This window comes from Dendropsophus ebraccatus, chromosome 5 (genome assembly GCF_027789765.1).
Source record: "Dendropsophus ebraccatus isolate aDenEbr1 chromosome 5, aDenEbr1.pat, whole genome shotgun sequence".
Lineage (NCBI taxonomy): Eukaryota > Metazoa > Chordata > Amphibia > Anura > Hylidae > Dendropsophus > Dendropsophus ebraccatus.
The window spans coordinates 68,534,317-68,551,306 of NC_091458.1; the positions used below are offsets into that span (position 1 = coordinate 68,534,317).

General features: G+C 41.3%; 1 protein-coding gene across 1 annotated transcript; it reads right to left on the bottom strand.

Moving 5' to 3' along the window:
* Nucleotides 1-1,028: 1,028 nt before the first annotated feature.
* On the bottom strand, nt 1,029-15,363 carry SERP2 (stress associated endoplasmic reticulum protein family member 2). The gene is made up of 3 exons (XM_069972299.1): nt 15,280-15,363; nt 6,721-6,793; nt 1,029-1,354 (listed from the first exon to the last, which is right to left on the bottom strand). Exons 1-3 carry the CDS (start codon nt 15,361-15,363, stop codon nt 1,314-1,316), a joined length of 198 nt encoding a protein of 65 aa, XP_069828400.1. The 3' UTR covers nt 1,029-1,313.
* Nucleotides 15,364-16,990: the final 1,627 nt, after the last annotated feature.

Sequence of the window (16,990 nt, forward strand, 5' to 3'; positions counted from 1 at the left end):
CGCTTTATAAGCATTTCCCGTAATAAGTATATATTAGGGATTTGTATAACCTTTGGGGGGCAGTACAATACTTAAATAAAAATTTTTGCCGGACTTCTCCTTTAAGCATATACTTAAAAAGAGACAAAAGGGATTTATCAAGCTGTTGTAAAGTAGAATTGGCTCAGTTTCCCCTAGCAACCAATCAGCTTCCACCTTTCATTTCCAAAAGGATCTGTGAGGAATGAAAAGTGAAAGCTGATTGGTTGCTAGGGGCAACTAAGCCAATTCTACTTTACACCAGCTTGATAAATCTCCCCAAAAATGTTTTTTATGAATGTGACCATTTATGAATATGTATTGCACAGATCTTAAACAAAGCCATAATGTAATAAGATAGTAGGAAACTTTAATAATAAACCACCTATACCCACTATTTATGAGAAACACACAACTACAATTGCATTAGGAATCTTTCCAGTAAACAGCCCCTGAGAGCATCCCAGCGCTGTGATGTTTGCCGACTGATATAAATACACCGTTCTTTCCCTGAGGTGTGATTTCAGAGTAAATTTTATGATGTCGTGTGAGAATTCATATTGGATATTTATATATTTAATATCTCTATTGTAATCCTAAATTGTAATAAATAGCATGAAAACACTGTAATAATGCCAATGATGTAAATAATAAAGCCATAAAACATCAACAAAATGTTTTTTATTCAAACTCCAATACCTAAATCACATATAGTATATCCTAAATATATGAGGTTTACTGCAGTTTTCCAGTGCGTTATTCTCAAAGTTGTAGTACAAAGATATACTCTGAGAGCTGTTTAGGCAAAACCATGTTACCACTTTTCCCTCTTCAAGTGAGGAACCCGACTTGCTGCAATTTTTTTCAAAGGCAGCATTTCCTGCGGCCTGCATGTTTCCTGGCCACCTGGCATGAACATACACTAGTATATTACTTTAATTAACATACTGGCCACAAGTCTTCTTCATAATTAAGAAAACAGATTAAAAAAACAACTAACTACCTAAATAATAAATAGATAAATAAATACATGGATAAAATAAATAAATAACACAGCAACTGTCAACTGATCAGATGACACATGTTTAGAAAAGAAATGAGTCCTTCCTTGGAGTGGTTGCTGAAGACTAAACTCGCCAAAGTTAAGGATGGCATCCTCCAATTTTCTCTTCCTCAAGGTAAACTCCGTAGGCACAAATAATTAATGAGTTTAGAAGACGTCCACCAACTCACAGCTGTGGCTTTGTCCGTTATGACTGCTAACATAAGGCAAATGTCCAGACGTCCTGCTCCTCTCACATACCCATCCTAATGCTTTGGATAATTTGAAAAATAGCTGGGAGAGAGAGAGAGAGAGAGAGAGAGAGAGAGAGAGAGAGAGAGAAAAAGAGTATTATTGACAAAAGGGTAGAAACCAAATTATTTCGATCAGCATAGAGGGAGTATTTCTTCATACAGATGTATATGGGTCCTTAAAGGGGTGATCTGGCACTTTAAAACTTTTGATATTGTGCTGCCCTTATATAAAACATATATAAAACATTGTTTTCTTAACTTTCCACGCTCCACTGGTGTCCTACTGAAGCGTCTCTTGGTCCCACGCCAATCGCAGCTGCTTCAGAGACAAACTCATCTCTGCAGTGACAGCGCCTCTCAGGCATTCACTGGTTCCAGCGCTGTCCCATCTTAGTCAGTGATTGGCTAACCAGGCTGTCACTGAAGAGATGAGTTTGCTTCAGAAGTAGTGGCGGCTGTGATCAGCGGAGGACCCGGAGAGGACACAGTAGGACACTTGGGGGGGGGGGGGGCAAGGAGATATCTCTACAGCATATTGAGTTTGGCAGTACTGTAAAGTTTGGGTTAAAAATGCCACACGTGAACCCAGCGTAATTCTAAAATCATACATTGTGGATTTCAAACTTATACACATGGCACAAACATTTTCCACAGATAAACCATGTTACTAATTTTTATATTCATTTTTTTTATCTGTTGTGTTTCATTTTACCCAAACATTTTAATGATTTTTAATGTAGCAAGTGTGGATTCGGGTTTAACAACTCCTACATGAAAAGGTGTGAAATCCATTTCAAATCACATGTGGGGTTATGCTAAAGGCCCTATTTGGCAGATCATCGCTCTGTGTAATAAAGACAACGATCATCCAATGACAATAATCACTGGCTGATTAGGTCCTGACCTAAAATCCGACAGACTCGCATCGCTATGTGTAGTAGTATAATAGCGGCCGACAGCTGATAAATCTGTAAAGAAGAAGAGAAAGTTCATACATATAACTCATTACCTCTGCCTACTCCCCGCCGTCTTCCTGTCTTCTCCGCGCTTCCTGCAGCCTCTGGTGCAATTTCAGAGTGGTCTCTGAAGTGACAAGCCCCTCATCCAATTACTGGCCGACACGGGGCCACCATGGCCATTGACTTGCAGAGCGGCCTGTCACCTCAGAGAGCGGCTCTGAAGTTCCACTGGAAGACACTGGGGAGTGGGCAGAGGTTATGTATGAACTTTGTTGTTACACTTTTAAAGCAAGCCCTTGCTGCGTGATCTAGCGGATTGGCGCTCATTCACTATATTGATTGTTGTGTAATGCAGCCTTAAGTGTGGACTAGCAACACAGTAACTTAAAGACTATGGTAACACAGTAAATTATCACAGTAAGACAGGCTGTGTGTTTATCCATTGAAACGCATTAAAGAAGCACTCCAAGAAATGTTTTCTGGTTATCAAGTGCAGCATAGGCTAGAACTAATAAAGTAGAGGCTCTTGTGGATGCCTTGTCCATACCTAGTTTCATCACTATCGAGCCCACAGAAAGAGACGTTTACAGCTCTTTTCCGGCGTATTCTGCTTTTTCGTCGCTACATAGGAATGAATAGAGCAGCGGGTCGCATGCCGTATCTGCAGCTCTATTCATAAGAAAGCTGGCAGGGCTCGGTATGGGGGTGCAGAGGTCGGACCCCCCACAACCTTCCAGTTTTCCTCTATCTTGTGGATGGGGAAAAGTGATTTTTTTTCCTGGACAACCTCTTAAGGTATCATTAAAAATACTGTCTCCTTCCTGACCTGGTGGCTTTCTAGGTGGCTACAGTGTGCAAGTGCATGCAGACATATCAAGGCTAAACAATATTCTAGCAACCAAAACCTGTTCTTTTTTGTTTTTACAATGACAATTTGAACACACAAATAAGATCCATTATGGCTACTCTGCACTTCCAATCATCTCATCTCAGTAAAATTTGAACAGTAGGTGTTCTGTTCTATTGAAATATTAAGTCTATCTGCAATTTTCAGCTCCCTGAAGGAACATTTTCAGAGGCATTATCTTTGAATATATAAAGATCTGTCTGAAAGGAAAATAGGTAAAAGACTAAAGAAGAGAATTCACACTTAATATTCATGCTGCAAAACTTTTAATGGTTTTCAATGATGTTTAGAATTAAGGGTGATAAAAAGATTAGTGAACCATAGTAAGCAAGTTTGCAGAACAGGTCAATATGTAAGGGGGTCTACTGACACATTTGGTGGGCATTAAGGATCATGTATGTGGCCTTTTAACATACTCGACCAATTTTTGCCACAGGACATAAGAGCATGACAGTAGCTGACTAACAGTGTCTATGTTTATGGGGCATTTAGGAAGTGTGCTTATTAGCCAACAGCTATGTCTTTAAGTGGTATTCCAGTGATAAAAGCTTATCCCATATCCACAGAAAAGGGAATAAGTGTCTGATCATGATAGGTACCAGAGATCACAGCCCCCTCCATTAGAAACTTATCGAATGGGGAACCGACTCTTCCTAGTGAATAAAACTGTGGGTGAGCACAAGCAGTCAGTCGTTTATTCTCTACTGTATTCTATACAGTATTAGCCATAGAGAATGAATGAAGCATATGCCGATCCACTCACTCCATTCAGCTGGGAGTGTTGGTTCCCAGTTCCTATTATCTCAAGGGGTCCCAGAAGTAGCACCCCCCACCATTAGACACAGGATAGGGGACATGTTTTAATTGCGGGAATACCGCCAACAAAGCAAACACCTGTAAACAATTCAGAATTAAGGGACTGGGGCAGAATATCTATTATGATGCAAAATTGATCAGATTAGCAAAGTAGGAGTCTACTATAATAATAATAATAATAATATTATATATAGGAAAAGAAGGCACTTTGCATTTCAGTGGTCCCCTTAATAAATGTTACTAAACAGGCTGGTAGACGACTGTCTGCTGCCTACACAAAAAAGCATCTAAATTGCACTGGGAAAGGTAACAAAGGTAATCCTAGCAGTCAACTTCTACTATAATCTCAGTACGCAGCATCTTTCTTCATTTTTTTTGCATTTATATCAGTAACAACTAATACCCCACGGATGCTGACCCTCCCCCTTCTATCTGTGCACTGTACCTTGTATTTCTGTACATATATCTGCAGACCCCAGATGGTAACATCAGCACTATTAAATAGGGTTTTCCCACCGCGCCCATTTGTAGGTAATAAATCTGTCATTAATGTTTTACTGGTGGGGGTCCATTAGCTGGGACAAGCACAATGGGGCACACTATCCCTTGTTTACTCCTGAGCTGTCACCCTCCATTATTCTGAATCGGAAATACAAAAACAGCTGAGCTCACATGGTTTCTGTATGTCATAGAATTACATGGAGACAAACCACAGAAATGTAATAAGGGCCCTATGCATCAAGGGCCACATTTGAGCTTTCCCCCATATGTGACACTGATATCCACCTAGATGCACATCTTCAGTGTATATGTGTATATTCATTAAATAGATTGCCTTTAATCTAATAGAAGCATATAGACAATTACAGTTGTGCAGAAGATAAAATTAGGTTCTTGATTTGGCATGAATTTGAGTCTAATGATTAAGAAATCTATTTCTACAGTATAATATATAGGTAAGTATTAAGCATATACTATTATTGTGTATATTTTCCACCATATGCCCCTGCCTTTCCTGTTTACTTTATTTTCAGAAGCCTACAGCCAAGCTGGCTTGGCAGCTTGCCAGTCTACAATTCCCTTATGTCCCATCATATCTCCACCACCACCTCCCTTCCTCCCCTCCACACTCAGAGCACATAACCTGGATGGCGGCACAGCCCAGAGGATATACACGGTGCACTAGTATCCTCACAAACGCACTCCCATTATAAACCTATATAATTGAGATCAATATGACGTGTCTGCAGATGAAGCTAATAGTGACAATAACATATTCCTAACATAGAAGAGCACATGTAGCTGACAAAACTAGGAAAATCTACTCTGTCTTTATGGACCGGTGGCTCCTATAAAGTAGATCTTTAATCAGTACAGCAGAAGCTTATGGTTGTTCCCATAATAAAAATAATATATATATATATATATATATATATATATATATATATATGGAAAAAAAAGGTTTATATATATATATATATATATATATATATATATATATATATATATATAGAGGGAAAAAAGGTTTTTAAATCAACTAATGACAGAAAGTTATACAAACTTGTAAATTACTCCTATTCAAAAATCTCTAGGCTTCCAGTACTTATCAGCTGCTGTATATCCTGCAGGAAGTGGTGTATTATTTCCAGTCTGACAAGGTGATCTCTGCTGCCACCTTTGTCCATTACAGGAACTGTCCAGAGCAGTATCAAATCCCCATAGAAAACCTCTCCTGCTTTTGGGAGTTCCTGTTATGAACAGAGGTGCCAGCAGAGAGCAATGTGTGAGACTGGAAAGGATACACGACTTCCTGCAGGGCATACAGCAGCTGATAATAGAAGTAATCTACAAATCTGTGTAACTTTTGGTGCGTTTACACAAAGAGATTTATCTGACAGATCTTTGAAGCCAAAAGCAGGAACAGACTATAAACAGGGAACTGGTCATAAAGGAAAGACTGAGCTTTCCCCCCTTTTCAAATCCATTCCTGGCTTTGGCTTAAAAAATCTGTCAGATAAATCTCTCTGTGTAAACGCACCATTTCTGACACCACTTAATTTGGAAAAAAAAATTCTCCATTCTCTAATTATTGACTTGATTACTTTTTCTGTAATCGGTAAAATGCTCAACACCAACAATCTCATTAAGGAGTCCTTTGTCTCTGTTGTGTTGTTTTTTTTATCATAATACCTGTACATGTCTCACATATTTTTTGTATATATTCACTGAATTGCAAGAAAAAGGTAAAAAAAAAAAGAAGCAGACAAGAGATCACTATGGATGCAGTCAGAGCCTACTGTACATTTCTAGTTCTAGTACTTGTTATAACTTCAATAAGGGGTTTATGATGTCCTTTCACACACAGCAGAAAATACAGTATGTTACAATCACCAGTTTTACCAGCTAAGCATAGATTTTCCCACAGAGGAAAGTCCCAACATTTTACAGATGGAAAATATGACATCATCATGACTAAGGTGGATTCCAGTTCTAATTGGTGAGTAAATAATGATAGCTAATCACTGCTAACAGGAAGGCAAGAGATTTTGACCACCATGCCAAAAATTCTGTAGTCACACCAATACAGTCACAAGTACAATGACCTACAGTTAAAAAGTATCCAATGTGCCATATGCAGCCATGTAAGAAATCACGAGTGCAATGCTTTACGGTACGTCAATTTCCACTGATGTTCTTACATCTGTATGTGCTTTATGGTCATACCTGATCCACAGACAACAAAAACAAACAGTGCCAGTAGCCAAGGTCCTACAGGATATTTCTCTTCTTGTGGTCTCTAAAATGTGGAAAGAAGAATTTAAAATTTAATTTGAGTATGAAAATTTCCTCATATGTCTGTCCAAAAAAAATACAAACACAAAAAGTGTTAAAAATGAAGTGTAATATACTAGCATTATGTATGAATTGATTTACATTTCTCCCAGATAACACCCATTAAATAGGGAAGCATTAGTTATCTTCTGTCAAGTTGATGATAATTTTATTCAACCGTCTCTGGGAAAGCTGGGTGATAGCCAATAAGGCACCAGCTCTGCAGATACACCATTTATCTGAATGAGGTTTTCAACCTATGTGCTCATCGCTAAAACAACTCAATCCAGATGAATGGAACCGATTTTTAGTGGAAGAAATGTAATCACATCTGACTATGAGGGGTTGCAAGCTCCATTCAAACTGGTGACTCAGGATCCTGTTCTTGTGATCAGTGGGGTTTCAAGTAGACGCCCCACCACCACCACCACCACTAAGCAGTCATAGATTGTATGTTGCTTGTGGTCAAACGCCTTCCCCCCTTTCTTAAATATCCCCAGCAGGCAATGGTTTCATGATCTTAGTATTAAAAAACTATGTTTAGCCACTGTTCTTTTTTGTTTGTTTATTTTTGGCTCTCACTTTGAAACTTAAAATGTCCCAAAATACTTTGGCGACACTTCTGAGAATGTGATGGAACAAGCCACATTTTGGTTTCCTCACAGAGGCACAGTATAGTATCATATGGCATGTCTATGAATGTTTAATAGCCCAAAGCCCTTAGAGGTTTTCACCCATCTTTCTCACCATTTTATCTAGTTGTGAAGTAATACATTACCTTTTAAATAACTGCAAAACAAGACCATTCATGAGCTTTAAAGAGGACCTGTATCCAACCAAAAAATTAGATGTTACTATTATTAAATAGCCTAGTGTACTCTGATTACACAACTCTTTACAGATTCTTTATCTGCCCTCCTGTTCCCGGGATATGTGGGTTTATATTTTGCCTGACAATTCGGTTAATAGTCAGATGGGCGTAGTCTTATTTTTAACAATAGGAGGGAATATCAGGCGATGGGTGTGATTATATAGTCAGGGGTATGTACTATGGAGATAAAAAAAAGTATATCCAGAATCCTGACGAGAAGCTCTATCTGGCCTTGGGCTTATTTGTAGCCCAGTTTTCCTGCTGAAAGGTCCGCTTTAAGAAGTGGGTGACAACCCTTGGAGGGTCACCAAAATGATACAAATGTATCTTACATAATATAATATTTCTGTACAGATAGCAAAAGAAAACTAGAAATGATAAGTGTTAACTCTAAAAGGCAAGACTGAAGATTAGTGAATCTTACCATACCATTGCTTATGTTATGGGTTGCCGAAGTGATCTAAGTACAGTACATTTAGCCTTAGACTGCTTCAAGAGAGGCTTTAATATAGATTTCCCTTGCAAACTAATAAAAAGGCCTGAATCCCTATAGAATAATAGGGCTGCCATGGAGGTACAGGGTGCCTTAAAGGGGTACTTCACTAAAGAAAGATTTAACCCTGTTTGAGCCCCACCCATTATCTAAGCTTGTTTGTAACAGGTTCCTATTACATGAATTTGGCAGTTTTTCTGCAGCATATCCTAACTCATGCCCTGAAGCTGCAGAAAATTCTCACTTCCTGGTCCACTCTGTCTCAACACCTTTGTCCTCCTCCCTTCTGAGACCAAAGTCTCATTATCTCTGTTTCTTCTGTTGCCAGTTAAGCTGTAACGCACATCTGTAACCCCGCCCACCACTGACATCACACCAATCAGTGGGCACCTAGCCAAAGGGCTGGGAAACAGAACAGTGACAGTCTCCTGAGCAGTAGAGGGGGAAAGGAAACACAGTTTTTTTTATCTCTTTCTAATGTATCTATGTAGATGAATAAAAAGATTGATAGATAGATAGATAGATAGATAGATAGATAGATAGATAGATGAATTAGATGGATAGATAGTTTTTGTTTACAGTGTAAAGTAGAAGCAGATTCAGGCAGCAATGGGCAGATACTACAAGATGAGGTGGATGCTTGGCAGTTGGCTCTGAGGTGTGATGCATGGGGGCAATAAACAGGAGATGGCTCAAAATACTTAGGGGGTCTTGGTGATTAAGACCAGCTAGGTTTGGGAGCATTTTATTTTTTAGCTCTTGGGTGGAATACCCCTTTAACTATACCTCTGTACACCTTAAGGACAGAGGCTAGTAAAAAAACATTTAGGCAGGTTCTGTACACATCAGCTGGAAAAATTCTGTTATGCTCAATCAGTTTCCCTATGCAACAAAGTACCACAGCACACAGAGGAGCCTATACTATACAGTAGCACATGAGGACTGTAATAGTCTGCCATTTACATAGGGCCTAAATGGTGGCCCATAGTATGCTGTCACGTAGACAGGGTTACAGGTCATTTACACATTCACAGGAAGTTTATAAAACTCGGATTACTGAAGTTAGCAGGGTTCTGATAAAACCATTCTCGCGATAAGAACAGTGTGTCACATTCACCATTTTCAGCTGAAAAAAATTTCAAATTCAGAATGTACATGGCAGTTTTATGTGTATTTTCATATATAATAGAGTAATATTGTAACAAGATATTCAGAGGCTTTATCTTGTTTTGCAACCCTCCTTATTAGCAACAAAAATGAGGTTACAGGTAAAGAGCTCTGTATACCAGAAAATCAAATAATTTAACTTATCTTTTTTTACATTTTTTTTCCCAGATATATAACTTTGTAAAATAAATTTATTAACTCCTTTATTACATTCCTGACTGTCATAAGGTTTTGATGTGTGCGGGACTGCTGCAGTGTGAGCGGCCCTGCACTCATCGGTGTCCCCGGAGCCGAGGATAATGACAGACATCTGTAGTCCCACAGCTGCCTGTCATTACCTCTTAAATGCTGGGGTGCATAGCGATCGCAGTGTTTAACCTGTCACTGACTGATTGGGACCCCTGCAGCCATGCTGCGAGGGTCCCGATCACTTGTACCGACAAGTGGGGGTAAGACACTTACCTCTGTCTTGTTGGATGGGCGATCTATAGACAGTCTTCTCTCAGGCAGACTCTATGTACAGATCGCCGATAATATTGATCTGTGATATGCGATGGCATAGCATAGATCATGTTTGCACGTTTAAAAGTAAAATAAAAGTGTAAAAAAAGTGTAATTAAAAAAAAGGTTTTAAAATTATTGTATTATATTATTATACTATTATAAAAATACAAATATGTAAAATAAATAAACATATTATATATGGTAGCATGCAGAATTGTCCAATCTATTAAAATATAACAATGTTTTTCCTGCATGGTGAACGGCGTAAAGGAAAAACAAAATCCAAGATTGCTAATGTTTTAAAATTATATATCAGAAAAAATTTTTATAAAAGCAATCAAAAATTTCCATTTACACGAATATGATACTAATAAAAACTAGAGATCATGGCGCAAAAGATGTAATACATTTCTGTTGCTCCTTGTGTGATATCAAGGTATTATTTGGGTCGGGATCAGGCGGTAACCTAGGAATGTATCATATCTATAAAGTTATTAAAGGGGTTATCCAGCACTACAAAAACATGGCCACTTTCTTCCAGACACAGCACCACTCTTATTTTTTGGGCTGTCATTTAAAAGAAAAAAAAAATAATTGTTGTGTGCTAAAAATGCACTTAAGCTATTTATCTGTACGTGTAAAAGGACCCTAAGGCTGCATGACACTGACATTGAATGCAAACCCTGGTCTGTTTCCCTGGACAGCAAGATGTTTCAACATCATGCCACAATCGGGGAAACTCTTTGAATTGCCATGGCACTGTAAGGATATGCATTCAAAGTCTGTGTCATGTGCGTTTCACAGATAGAACACAGGAAGTGTGAATGCAGCCTTAGGACAGTGATCACCGAGCAGGAAGGTGCTACATCTGAATATATGTGGCATTACAATGCTGAGTCAACTGTAGGTGACAGGTCAATGAGCATAGGAGTCAATAACCTAATAAACATGAGCGCCTATGAGTCACAGTGTTACTCTTCTAATATAATGTCAGGTCTACAGGGCTACGCTCCATACACAGAAGTTTGTACTACTTACAGTAGATTATGTCATCCTATCCTATAGATACTCAGTTACTTGCTCTCAGTTTATTGCATATCATATATATTCATTGTCCTCTGTAGAATTAACGTGCACCTCAAGCTACCATGTCACATGCCCTTAAGATGTGAGATCCCATTTTATCTAAATGCTCCCAGATGGGTGCAACATCACCTTTAAGCCACAAAAAGCCCCAAGAGGAAAGGTGATATTGTTGCCAAATAGCGACCAGTCCATTATTGTAGTGTTGGCTATAAAACTAGATCGGACGGGTTACTATGGACACATTTCCATATTGGAGGTTACAACACGTCATTACAATCATTGTAAGAAAGAACAATGGTGTTTCCATGGCAACAAGAAACCAAGTGACATGTAAACAGTCAGAATTGGATGCCATATGAAACACCACTGTCCCTGCTCTAATATTAAAGGAAATCTATCAGCTGTTCCAAACTGCTGACACTGTTAGATAGCTCTTAGGTGAAGGAAAAAACTGTTATTCTCTTGTACAAACTGTCAACAAGGCTTTCCCAAGCCCCTGAAGTGCTGAGGGCTGTAACACCTCCTCCTATCCCTACGTGATTGTCAGTCAGCTGGAGACTGAGCCCTGCTTCCGAATCTTACACCTGCACACAATTTCTATGCAGAGCGCAGGAGATTTGGGTGTGTTCAGCTCTGGATTGTCAATCATACATGGGTATATATGGGAGGGGGCGCGAGGAGGTGCTACAACCCTCATCACTTCAGGAGCCTGGGAACACCTTATTGACTTTGCACCAGAGAATGAAATAGTCTTTCTACATTATGGAAGACAGATGAAAGGTACTATGGGGGGGATTTATCAAGACCAGCATACTCGTACGTCAGTCTTAAATTTGGCTCCACCCTCTTTTTCCCTGCCAGATTCACTAAGAGGTGCACGCCTCTTAGTAAATCCGACCCGTGGTGTGCCCTATCCTGCGCCCGGAGAAACAAATCTTCCAGCAGGTGTAGATTTGTATCATGATTTTTGCCTGTGAGCACGCCTCCTCTCCGCCTTGCTGCCCATCGGGCGAGCGGGGGATACGGCATGCATATGCCAGGGAAATGGGGTGAATCTGCGCCTTCTCCCTGCCACACTCCCCAGTTCCGACCCCCCCGTATGTCTACTTGACCCAATAGTTATCTAATAGCGTCAGCATGTTGGTATGTAAAAGGCAGCTGCCAGAGTCACTTTAAGCATAACTTCCCAGGTATAGATCAAAAGTCATTAGAAAAGACCTATAACATGTCACATGAGACATGATCAGACCACAATCGATTAGAAGAAGCAGCGAGAAGATAGTCGTGCTGCTGTGCTTTTCTCTCCCAGCTGTGTCCATTGCGGATTTCTGATCGGTCGCAGCTTGAACACTGAGAACCCGACCAATAAAAACCTTTGATAGTCTATGACATGTAAAAAGTTTTTCTATTGACAGGTATGCTTCAAACATACAGAAATCATCATCATAAAGAAACTAACCAAACACTAGAGCAAGAGGTGTAAAGCCCTATAAACCAAAAGGTAAACAGCGGCCCCCGTCCCCTATCACATGCAGTCAGAGTAAGACTTAATCATTTACCTTCAGAATTAGAAAATTATAGCACAAACTTAAATAACTAAAGTGTATATTGTCCAGTAAACGGTGTGGCCATATCTCCACCATGGGTGATGGTAAGAGTCAATAGAGTAGACAGTCTGCTGGTGAAGACGCCTGTATGATGCTGGAAGCCTTCATTAGGGCACATTATGTGGCTTATAACCATGTGGGTTTCGATACGGAAACCACACTGATTTCTCCATCAAAAAACGTTTGGTAGGAAATGAGGAACCGCGTCAACAAGAAGTGATATAATTTATTTTCAGCTTGATTACAAACTGATGCTCTCATTGCAGTCAATGGAAGCTTCAGGAGTGCCCTCCTAAGCATGCTGTGTGTGGCTGGGACAGAACCATGGTTCCTGCCCATGTGCGTCTGCCTAAACAAGGCTTCTTAGAAGGGTTTTCTGAGATTTAGATCTTGACACCCAGCAGTCCTGATGATCAGCTGCAGAGCCCCTGCATCTAGATGTACACAGTGTATGAAGCTGTATTCTACAGCGCTGGTCAATGTGTCGTGGCCATGTAGCCTCATGATCAGATATTAATAGGCCAGGGTTTAAGGGTCCATTTACACAGAAAGATTATCTGACAGATTATCTGCCAAAGATTTGAAGCCAAAGCCAGAAACAGACTATAAACAGATCAGGTTATAAAGGAAAGCCTGAGATTTCTCCTCTTTTCAAATCCATTTGTGGCTTTGGCTTCAAATCTTTGGCAGATAATTTGTCAGATAATCTTTCTGTGTAAATGGCCCTCATTTCCTATTGAATTACCTTTTAAAAAAAAAAAAAAAAAAAATGTAGTATTCTTACATTTTTAACTACACAGAGCATTCTGCTTATCCTGTTTTTTGTTAAAAAAAAAAAAAGAAGTCCTAATTCATTCAAACCACTCTGGGAGCGCTGCTGTGAAGAGAAAAGCCATGAAGGGGCTGCAACACTATGTGCATTGAATAAGAACATTTTTCTACTGATATTGGTTGTGCATGTTTATGTGTTAGATCTTGTTGGGCTTCTGCTACAGTTTTTGGCACTGGTTACATTCTGAAATGATACTGGGGTGCACTATCTACTTAACCATATCTATATGCCATGAAGGAGCACCCCTCTAAGGCTGGGTTCACACTGTGTCTTTGTAATCCGTTTTTTTCAACCGTTTTAAAAGATTAAAAAAAAGATGCATGTGCATCCATTTTGATCCGTTTTTCCACTGACTTCCACTATAAAAAAAAACAAACAAAAAACACAAAAAAAAACACAAAAAAACAAAACTGACCCGTTTACTGGCACAAAAATGTAGTCGACCTCATTTAAAAAAAAAAAAGGGATTTGATCCTCTTTTTTAAAAATAATGGAAGTCAATGAAAAAATAGATGCACACAAATGTATCCGTTTTTTTTGTAAAAAACGGATAGCAAAAACGCAGTGTAAACCCAGACTAATGCTGCGTTCACACGGAACGATTATCACGCGAATTTGCACGATAACGATTGAATTCGACTGATAGTCGTACGTGTAAATGCAGCGAAAGATCAAACGACGAGCGAGAAATCGTTCATTTTGATTTTACAACATGTTCTTAAATCGGGGCAAAAAATTTGCAGATCGTTCTGTGTAAACAGTTGTTCACCGATTTAACCTATGTGCGAGGTAGGCTTAAACGATCGCAAAACGATTTTTCGTACGATATATCGTTCTGTCTAAACGCTGATCGTTATAAAAGAAAAATCGTTACTTTGAAGTTGTTAATCGTACAATTGGGCGGATTATCGCTCCGTGTAAACCCAGCATAGGAGTGACTAATGTCAGCAGTACCAGCGACAATCAGCTCTAATGAGCGCCACCTAACTCAGCTCACAGTTGCAGGAGCTGTCCAGCTCTCTCCTAGGTGGATATGCCATTTAGGGGAGCTTCACTTGTACAGTATGAGCGTGAGGTTTGATGCTGTGTTCAGTTATTTAGATCTAATCTGCTGTGCATCTTCACCATCAAATCCGCTGCGATACGATACGTGTGAAGCCACCCTTAAGGCCATTTCCATACTTTAGCCTATATTACAGATCCAATGACTAGATGGAAAACGATTTGAATGAACTGCACTGTGATCACCATAGAATGTAGTTACTGATGCTGCATATGGATGCTAAAATATGACATGTGAACACGGCCTAACTCTTGATGTGTTACTATGGAAACCAAGGGCTTGGTTTTTTTTTTTTTTCTTTCCTTTTTTTACTACTGACTTCTATGGTTTATCCATGTGTTACACAGTACGCTGATGCAGATGATACCCAGCACATAGACAAGCCCCAGAACCTGCACTTTGTGAACAGCTCCCAGTGGTAAGGCTCCCGGGAGGATATTTCTGTAATGGATCCTTCTACAACATCTGTGAAAATCAATATACACTGTATCACAGCAAGGAAACCTGTAGCTTTCTGGCTGTTGTGGAACTACAAGTCACATCATTGCCAATTGCAAGACTACACCTGCAGCCTCAGTGAACAGCTGTCTGGCCATATAATGACAGCTCTGTCATTGGAGACCTGACAGCAAGGCAAAGCCCCATCCATCTATCTTATAATCCACACAAGCATGACAATCCGGCACCGCAGCCCACAGAGCCCCCCTATAGTGTGACCCGCAGACCTATAGTGTGACCCGCAGACACAATGCACACAAAGGCTGGTGACTGCACACACAGCGTGCCCCCAGATCACATGATGTCGGCAGCCCCCATGTCTCTCCTCACCAGGGTCTTGGCCACGTTTCCTCTCTGTGTGATGTTTTTGCTGTGCTTCTCGTTCGCCATCCGGATCCTCTGCTTGGCGACCATAGTTTCTAGGTAGATGCTAGAGTGTATCCTTTCCTTTGAGTGTGATGTCAGCAAGAGGCAGGGTCTCTTTCAGAAGAGGAAGACTTGTGCTGAGCTTACAGGCAGCTACTGCACTATTCACTGGTGTATGCTCAGAAAGAGAGGGAAGGGGGCTCCAATATCCACAGTAAGACAGGGGGATACATGGCGAAAGGACTGGTGTAGGGGGGTCTGTATACAGGGGAGAGAACTGGTGTGTGGGGTCTGTATACAGGGGAGAGGACTGGTGTGGGGGGTCTGTATACAGGGGAGAGGACTGGTGTGTGTGGGGTCTGTATACAGGGGAGAGGACTGGTGTAGGGGGTCTGTATACAGGGGAGAGGACTGGTGTGTGTGGTCTGTATACAGGGGAGAGGACTGGTGTGTGTGGTCTGTATACAGGGGAGAGGACTGGTGTAGGGGGTCTGTATACAGGGGAGAGGACTGGTGTGTGTGGTCTGTATACAGGGGAGAGGACTAGTGTGTGGGCTCTGTATACAGGGGAGAGGACTGGTGTGTGTGGGGTCTGTATACAGGGGAGAGGACTGGTGTGTGTGGGGTCTGTATACAGGGGAGAGGACTGGTGTGTGTGGTCTGTATACAGGGGAGAGGACTGGTGTGTGTGGTCTGTATACAGGGGAGAGGACTGGTGTAGGGGGTCTGTATACAGGGGAGAGGACTGGTGTGTGTGGTCTGTATACAGGGGAGAGGACTGGTGTGTGTGGTCTGTATACAGGGGAGAGGACTGGTGTAGGGGGTCTGTATGCAGGGGAGAGGACTGGTGTGTAGGGGGGGTCTGTATACAGGGGGAGAGGACTGGGGTGTGGTGTCTGTATACAGGGGGAGAGGACTGGTGTGTGGGGTCTGTAAACGGGGAGAGGACTGGTGTGTGGGGTCTGTAAACAGGGAAGAGGACTGGTGTGTGGGGTCTGTATACAGGGGGAGAGGACTGGTGTGTATGGGGTCTGTATACAGGAGGAGAGGACTGGTGTGTGTGTGTGTGGGGTCTGTATACAGGGGGAAAGGACTGGTGTGTGTGTGTGGGGGGGGGGGAGGTCTGTATACTGGGGGAGAGGACTAGTGTGTGTGGTCTGTATACAGGGGAGAGGAATGGTGTATGTGTGGGCAGTGGCGGTCTTTGGCACCAAGCACCCCAAGCGATCGCTTGGGGCCCCCAACATCCAGGGGGGCCCCGACTCCCCGCTCTTGTGCTCAAGACCGCTGGACAGAGCCGCTGCCCCGCTCGCTGCTGCTATCTGAACTGTAACTATGAGCACTCGTAATGAGCGCTCATAGTTACATGCAGCAGCACTGACAGGGCGGGAGACACAAGAGTGAAGAGAAGAGGAGACGCCCGGACCCAGGTGAGTATAAGTGTTTGTTTTATTGTGTTAAATACTATATGGGAGGGAGAGCACACAGGGGTCTGTTTAACTGGGGGAGCGCACATCGGGGGTCTATATAAATGGGGGGAGCACACAGGGGGGCTATATAACAGGGGGAGCACACAGGGGGGCTATACACTACTGGGGCTTCACAGAGGGGTCTATATACTACTGGGGGCAGCACATGTGGTCTATATACTACTTGGGGCAGCAGAATGGGGTCT